The sequence below is a fragment of the Lethenteron reissneri genome, chromosome 18 (assembly GCF_015708825.2).
Source record: "Lethenteron reissneri isolate LAM-NWPU_2019-01 chromosome 18, ASM1570882v1, whole genome shotgun sequence".
Classification (NCBI taxonomy): Eukaryota; Metazoa; Chordata; class Hyperoartia; order Petromyzontiformes; family Petromyzontidae; genus Lethenteron; species Lethenteron reissneri.
In genome coordinates, this window is record NC_083796.1 from 15549545 (window position 1) to 15558287 (window position 8743).

The window sequence follows — 8743 nt, forward strand, 5'->3', positions numbered from 1 at the left end:
GCTCAACCAGGGTGGAATGAGCTCGGCTGTGTGAGGCTTGTGCACACTCGAGAGTAATTGGGAAGTCAATTGGGCACCTTATTGTATTTCTCAGTTACATCTGTGCCGATGTATGGCTCGGTTCTCCCGTCGTTACGTGTGAGGACTCTCGCCGTGCGTGCTCTGCCCTCCTGTCCCTGCAGAGCCACGCGGCTGGGGCGGTGGCGGCGAGGAGGAGGAGGAGAAGGGTTCCTCGGGGCGAGCCTTCGTCGGGCCCGGCCAGCCCGGCGCCGGGGGCGATGGGCCTGGATCCGGCCCCAGGGCACGGGGCAGCGCACGGCGCTAAGGTGCGCCCTGCGTCTCGTGGCATTACACTCTTGGCTCGTGATTTTTTGTATATCCTCACATTTTTGTAGGTTTCCATTTGCGATTTATGCATTCCTACAGAACGTTGTGCTCAGAAACTGTGGTGATAATTTTGTATATATATTAAAGCTACCCGACCATATGACCTGTAGCTTTCGTATTGCTCCTTGGCCAGTGGAGATACACCACGTGAACACTTTTCACTGGTGGGGGGGGGGGGGCTGGTGTTTATGGGGGCAGTGCCCTCCCGATGATTCACTTAGCGTTAGGACAGCTTCCTCATTAATAATTATAATTAGCTTTAATTCACAAGTTCACAACACTAATTTCCACGCGCTGCCTCCCAAAAGATGTTTGCAAAATGAATATATTATGAACAAATAACATGATTACAAAGAGAAAAATATGCTCTCAGTTTAAAAACCACAAGCAATAAAAAACAGAAAGTAATCCTTAGTTGTTGGAGTGGAAGACGAGAGTGGGGAGGTGGCAAGCCGTGAGTGCATGGGGTCTTTAGACGGGACAGTGAACGTCTCGGACACCTAAAGATTTAAAATAGTTTTCACGAGTTGCCTGGCTACATTCAATGGGATAATGACATAGCTCACCTTTAGTTTCATCGCTGACCGATATTTAGCTATCCGATGAAGAGATTAGCTCCCGCCATATGAATGTGGAATGTTTACGACTGGCGCAGGGCCACTAGTAGAGGTGAGCACGGCCCCCAGCGCCTGCTGGAGGAGTATATAGAATTAACTGCTGGAGGAGGTTGACGCTTTGCCGACGTGAGCCACCCAGCGCCATCTCGATCGTGTGCATGGCCTCATCAACACGGCAATCATCCCCCTGTTGGTACGTTAGACACGTCATATGCACAGATAACATTTCTTAAGGGGCTTGCCATGTGGTGGAAATCGAATTTAAATTTCATTTTATACCTTGAACCATCAGTAATGTGAATCTCACATGAGAATAAATGTGTTTTTTTATCCGATTTTTTTTCTCCCGTAGAAATGTGGTCCAATTTTTACAGTAACATGGCTTGAATGTTGCACTGCTGACAAATATCCGTAGCCATGCCGATTCACTTAAACAGCGTCTGCTGGTATAGTTTGCGTGTGTGAACCATTCGTAGAGCTGAGATAATCCAGTGCAATATCAAATAGATTTGATGTGTTTTTTTGTTCAGTCATTGGTGATTGGACTAAAAGCATAAAATGCTCGGTGCGCTGCTGACTTCGTGTGTATTAACCCTTCGAGCCACCAGTCACCTCGGCGCGATAAGTGCGCCCACGCGCTCGCTCTGCCCCTATGTAATGTGCTCTTCATTTGTTTGCCGAGATTGCTTTAGATTGTAAATTCGGATGAAGCAAGTACAAAAGAAAACATATTATTGTGAAAATAACGAAAAAAGCGCTTATTATTGCTGCTTTTCCGCATAAAATCTAGGGATCATTTCTTCTTCAGTTGCAGTGTTTTTTTAATTATATTTTTTATATGACTTTACTCCCGAGGACCAGAAACCAATTAGCAAGTCCGAGGTATGCCTCAATTCCCAGAGCTTATCCAATGCATACTACAGGCAAAGGTCAAGCAGCCACCCAGCTCATTCTCCCAAAATATAATTTAAGCAAGAGAGTCGCGTTCAATTCTAGACCCCCTGGATTCAAAACGACAAATGGTCCCCACTTGCTGTACGCCGGGGCAGGATGACAAGAACCTTCACGACCGATGGCATCGCTTCAGTTACCGAACCGACCATTTCAGTGACTGCCCGGTGTGCATAGCAAGAAGTCATCAAAGCAATCGTTTTCAGGGTCAAGCCAATCATGTCATTGGCCAACTTTGATTATGGTTGTTACTCAATTCATATCAACACAAAAGACCACAGCTCCATTCTTTCCTGATGTGTTCCTTGTGTTAAAATGGATCGATATTCAGTGTGTGTGGAGCATCAGGCACGACAATGTGTGTGACGTTCCATACTCACCATCTGAGGGGTGCGAGACTATGAACGCTGTGCTCGGTGTCACAAGTGCCCTGATAAACTAACACAATTATTTGGTGATACTGGCCAGTGGTGCACAAGGAAAAATAAAGAAAACGCAACATATTCGTTCATAACACTGGCCTCACAAGGAAAAAAACTAAATGTATAATATGTGACGTTTCAGGTAATGGTCCTTCTTCAATGGTCCTTGAAATGTGGTGAAGAAGGGCCGTTAGCCCAAACGTTGTCTCTTAGAATGTTGTTGTCTGTTAAAACAGTGCTCTTGATGAACGCGTTGAGTTTTTGCTATTCATGCCCTGATGAACACGGCATCCAAGATGTGGCACAACTTCAGGCGCCGTGCAGAGCATGTGGCTGGGATCAGAGAGAACTTTGTGTTTGCTGCAAACTCTCAGACTGTCCCTGGATCGGTTGTGTGATGCTTCAGATCACGTGTCTCCAATGCAGCAACATTCACTTTTTAGATTTAGTGAGGGGATGTATGTATGTTGCACTTCCTTCGCAACGTACGTAGTCAACCGTGCTACTTGGGATGCCCTTGCCTCCCTTTGAAACATATTCTGTAAATAACTGCATGCATGTGGACGTTATGTGGGGTCGATGTGCCAAATACTGAGACTCCTACAAGCACTGGTGCCATTCTAGTGACACACTGTGTGTGGGTGGCACTCCATATGCTAAAGAGCATCCCTTGGTGTGGTGGTGACAAGGCCCTGTGGCAGGGCGTTCACTGCTTGTTGCAGAGGTTCGAATTTTACAGGCCGCCCTCGTTATCCCTGCGGGAATATTAACCGTGAAATGCACACTCTCTGCTTCACAATGGATGTTAAAGATCTCTAGACTGCATTTGAAACGAGTAGGCCATTGTGTGGTGGCATCACGGTCTAAATTTGCCAAATTGTCAAAAATTATCTGAATTATACATCGCTCCCTGCTGTGAAACTCCCGCAAACCGTGTCTGTGAACCACAGCAGCACCTTCCCCATAGCCCTGAGCTATAAGAATGGCACGAATACCAAATTATGATAATAGATCCGGATCAGTCAAGATGGATAACGTGTGTAGGAAGACTCTAAGGTCAACTGGAATAAACAAACCCTCGCTTTGGGAAGCTTTTGCTGCTCTGTTTCAGCCACTGTGTGTGGTTGTTTTGTGTAAAATATGTTCTTAAACTGATGATAAAAACATGTTTCCGCTGTTACAAATTGACCGTGCACGTTCGACTTGCTGGAAAGATACATACATCGGATTATATAAAATAAGACTACAGCTCTTCATTTTTCCACGGTGTGAGAACTGTCAGCACAATTACGGTAACAAAACAAATCATCCACAGACTGTTTTTTTTCCCAGCAATAAACGAGCAGGCGTTGCAACAATGAAAGTGGCGGTTGCTGCCCAGCTTTGCATGTAGCACACTGGGGTTTTGCTTTTCCATTTCCGAGACTGGGTCAATGTCCCCGAGGTGTTTATGGCCTGTCTGGCCTACAGCTAAAGAGCCTGCATGTCCTGATCTATTACTGTGAGGGAAAACACAATAAAGAAAGGGCTGCAGCAGATATAGACAACAGTTGATGGAATAACAGCAAACGGCGAACGGAGTTTAACAATGCGGCCCGTGGATAATATCATGCAGGCTTTAAAAGGCTACCGCTAAAAACGTAGATATCACCTAGCAAAAACAGTACAAATATTAAATAGGACGTATCGTTCTTTGTAAGAGTCTTCTATTAAAAGCCATTGACCAGAGTGTACACCATCTCACGAGAAGCACTGTGGCGATGAAAATGATTAGATGTTGCGAAACATTCTCACTCAAAAAAACATTTATAGCGTGCGAGAAGAGAGATATCACAGAAATGTATATCGAGGGTGGAGGAAAGTAAACCAGAGAAATGCGTACGGGTGTGGAGAGGCATCAGAGACATTTGACACCAAGCATGAACCATATGACACAGGATGCCCTCGGGAAGCAATTGCGTTTTCTGGAATGATGCTCACTGACGGATTACTTGAAGGATTTATGAAATCAATTTATATTCAGACATGCAACAGATCCAATTAAAATGTGAGAATGATCACATTCATTTCTCAAGCAATAACACACCTCTGACGAATTCTGCACAATGTTTTAGGAAAATTTGAAGACAAAAATAGCAGTCACAATTTACTATTTTATTTTTTAAAGACAGTGAGGAGCGATAATTGTCACCCTTATCGTGGAGAAAATCCGCACCTCCAATTAGCACAGTTAGCTACATACGGTGCACAAGAAGTTAAACATACGGACAGAAAGCAAGTGATCTTTATAACCTCTCCGTAATCAGTTGCAGCTTATTCAATGCCTTTTCCAACATATCCATGGCAATTGCTTTGGCAAAATATGCAGAATTTTCTCAAATATGTCATACTTATGTTTAGGAACGCTACCAGCGTGTCACTCACAGTTAAGTTAGAACGCGCCAAAATAAGGACGAGAAATAACATCTCTCTCCCAGCCAATCCAAATGAATCCATCAGCTAAAAAGAGGGCAACATGAAATCAATTGTACAAGGCGTACACAGTACATACAGTGTGCTGTGGCAGACATGTCTACATATTTTCACGAATATCTTTCAATTATGGGACAAAGGATAAGGAATGGCATCTAAAATAGTCTGTGTGCAGAAACCCATCCTAGGCACAATCCAGCAACAATTGCATTGCTATTACGTGCTGATGATTCCTCACTGGGAATATCAGAATCTCACATTTCAGCTTTTGTTCCATGTTGTATGTCAATGACCATATTTTTTATCCATAGCGGGTAATATATGAAATGTACCATACCAATCTGCCAAAATAATAAAGTTGTAATCATTGTGTTACCTGGTCTGACACATGCCCTTTCACTGAATACGAAATAATACATATGCTTAAAGGTTGTCTAAGTCCCTGAACAAACACAGAGTTGTAACTGTTCATGCTGGGTGAACACTGTGGGTTCCTTAACACAACACAATTAACCAATTGGAATAATAGTAATTACTTCTTGTGTGACCCTGTGCTATTTGACGTGCACGTTGCTTTGCAAATGTGGTTGTTACGCTCGTTGCTGGTGTTAGACTGCAGGGTGCAAATGAGGCATGATTTCCCCCTTGGGTGACAGCACATTATTTGACTATATCTTCTTTAAATTTCATTGGCAGGTTCAGACTGAAATGCTCGGACGCAAAAGAAGGGCGCTTCGCAAGCCCCTGGGCTGTTCTCAGGCGCTCCTGGCGGTCTTCGTCATCATCCTGCCTTCCCTGGAAAGTCACGCCATGGGTTGCCCGGCGCGCTGCGAGTGCACCGCGCTTCAGAAGTCCGTGGTGTGCCACCGGCGGAGGATGGCGGCCATCCCGGAAGGCATTCCCATAGAAACCAAATCGCTGGACCTCAGCAAAAACCGGCTACGTTCCCTGGACCCTGACGACTTCTCGAACTTTCTGCTGCTGGAGGAGCTGGAGGTGAATGAAAATGTGATCTCAAATATCGAGCCAGGAGCCTTCAACAACCTGCCCTTCCTCCGCTCTTTAAGCCTGAGGAATAACCGCCTGAAGCTCATTCCTCGCGGCGTGTTCTCCAGGCTCACCAACCTGACGCACTTAGACATCAGTGAAAACAAGATCGTCATCCTGCTGGATTACATGTTCCAGGATCTGCGCAATCTTAAGCGGCTGGAGGTAGGAGACAACGACCTGGTGTACGTCTCTCACCACGCCTTCAAGGGGCTCCACAGCCTGGAGCAGCTCACTTTGGAAAAGTGCAACCTAACGAGTCTCCCCACGGAGGCCCTGTCTCACCTGGGCAGCCTGTCCACGCTCAGGCTACGCCACCTCAACATCGCGAGCATCTTGCCCTTCTCATTCAGGCGGCTCCTCCGACTGAAGGTGCTTGAACTCAGCCACTGGCCAATGCTCGAGGAGCTTCCTATGAACAGTCTATATGCACTGAACTTAACGGCGCTATCAATTACCTTTACAAATATCACCGCCGTCCCACAATCAGCATTGCAGCCTCTGGTTAATCTCAGGCTACTAAACCTATCGTACAATCAAATCAGAGTAGTAGAAGCTGGTGCCTTTCAGAATTTAATTCGACTTCAGGAATTGCATGTGGCTGTGTCGAGGCTTACCACAATCAAGCCCCAGGCCTTTATGGGCCTCAGCAAATTAAGAGTTTTAAACGTGTCAAAAAACCTGCTGCAGACCCTGGAGGAGAGTGCTTTCCAGTCGACGAGCAGTCTGCAGGTCCTCGGCTTGGACTCGAACCCCCTGGCGTGCGACTGTCGCCTGCTGTGGGTCGTGCGCAGGCGGAGACGCTTGGCCCTGGGCGAGCGGCAGCCGTCGTGCGAATCTCCCGAGCACGTCAAGGGCATGGCGTTCGGAGACTTCCCCGAGGAGATGTCACCATATTACTTCTCGTGCAAGAAGCCCTGGATCACGGTGCAGAAGCCCCAGCAGGTCGCCACAGCCGAGAGCCAGACGGTGCTGCTGCCGTGCCAGGCAGAGGGGGACCCCCAGCCCTCCATCATGTGGGTCTCGCCATGGAAGCAAAAGATCACGGCTCAGTCGAACGGCCGCATGGCCGTGCTGCCAGACGGCACGTTGCAAATTCGCTACGCGCAGATCCTGGACAGCGGCACTTACGTGTGCATAGCCAGCAACGCCGCGGGCAACGACACCAACACGGGCATCCTCGACGTCAAGAGCTTTTCTCCACAGTCTTTGTACAACAACGACACCCTCGCGTCCGTCGGCAACGGGATGAACGGCACCGGCTCTAACGCCACTCGGGCAAGGGACCAGCAGCTCTACGACGTCAAAACCATCCTAGTGGCCATAGCCATCGGCTGCTTCACGTTTCTGGGCGTCGTGGTGCTCTGCTTGTTCATTCTGTTTCTTTGGAGCAGAGGAAGGGGCAGACACAAACCCAGCGTCCACGTCGAGTACACCTCCCGGCGCACCGAGAGCACCGACTCGGGCGCTCAGGCGCCACACCCCAGACAGATCAGCATGAGGATGGTATAGGGAGGCCTCGAAAGGGGCTGTCATTGAAAATTACGAAATGCAATTGCAGTTTCTGATTTGAATGAACTTTAAACATTACCTACATTTCTTTCGAGTACATGTAGACTGTTTTGTTTGGAATAAGACATGTCCGTATATATTGTATTTGAATATGCATTTAAGAACTATTTGTTTTTTTCTGTCCGACGTTTTACAATTGAACCTTATGGAACTGAATTGCAAACGTGTTTTGTAAGTATGTGGGACTTGTGGATCGCCGGTAGGTCATCTCCCGTGACTCTCCACGTGATCGTAACACTTGGAAGTACCGCACACAACTGTATATTTAATTACATGTCACATTGTCACACTAACAATGCCTGAGCACTCATAACCAGGCCTCCCAGATGTTCATGTAGAATATTTGTTACGGTCAGGAAGCTGCATTCATCTCAGAGATGGCGAGAACTGCCGAGCTGCGAGGTGGCTGGGTCGCTCGGGGGGGCGATCTCCGTGGCAGAGCGAACGCCCCAGAGATCCTGAGTTCAATTCCCGACAGCCGCCCGCAATAAAACCAGGTCCTCACACGTGGCAAGGTAATGGTCTCAGCCCGGTCGTCAAGCACCGTACAAAAACCCATAACGTAAATTAGATGTTTCACAGAATTTATCCATTCCCACATAGGAGGGCCTTGCAGAGATAAAAGCACAGGTTCAGAGTCCGTGAGATAGGCCTGAGAGAGGGATACCGCGCAAAGACCGATGTCTCCTCTGGATCGTTCATCAACGGAGTTTGCCGCTGCTTGGACGCTAACGGCACAATTATCGTCTCGGTGATAGATGCAACGCAACGAGTGGGAGAAGGCGATCGCAGTAACACTAAGAAGTCTACAACACATGCCTGTGGCCTGACTGCAGCAGTGCGATCTAAAACGCAAGATGCGGCGTTGTTTAACGACACGAGATCCCCAGCCCTGAGAACAGCATGGAGAGCGCATTGTTGGTGTTTGCCTTTTGACAGCAAACATTGCCATGGAATGGTAGCAGAGGTTTATACACCTACCCCGTTTGCTGAAATGGCAAAATAGTATTATTTAAAGGAGGTTGTTCACTGTTTGAACGCGTTCACTGTGTGTTGGTTTTGATGCGGTTAATAAACTAAACTTGCTTAAAGTTGTTAAAAATGTTGTCTTTGAAAATTGCGTTGTCTTGTATCGAGTTTTAAAATGTTTTAGACGCAGTGTAAGCAGTGTTTGCATACTCAAGCTTATGTTATTAGTGAAAGCCATTGCAGAATTGGTATTATTACTCTCACAGGTAATAACGTTGTAATATAAACAGGGCAGAAGTTAATACT

At 46.9% G+C, this 8743-nt stretch overlaps 1 protein-coding gene across 1 annotated transcript in view; it reads left to right on the forward strand.

Annotated features, from left to right (window-relative positions):
* The window catches only part of LOC133343606 (leucine-rich repeat and immunoglobulin-like domain-containing nogo receptor-interacting protein 2), a 29680-nt gene extending 21197 nt beyond the window's left edge, over positions 1 to 8483 (forward strand). The window contains exons 2-3 of the mRNA XM_061553296.1: positions 183 to 326; positions 5546 to 8483. Coding sequence (XP_061409280.1) covers positions 279 to 326; positions 5546 to 7408 — 1911 coding nt within the window. The 5' untranslated portion in view covers positions 183 to 278 and the 3' untranslated portion in view covers positions 7409 to 8483. The remainder of the gene's footprint in view (positions 1 to 182; positions 327 to 5545) is intronic.
* The last annotated feature ends 260 nt before the right edge of the window (positions 8484 to 8743 follow it).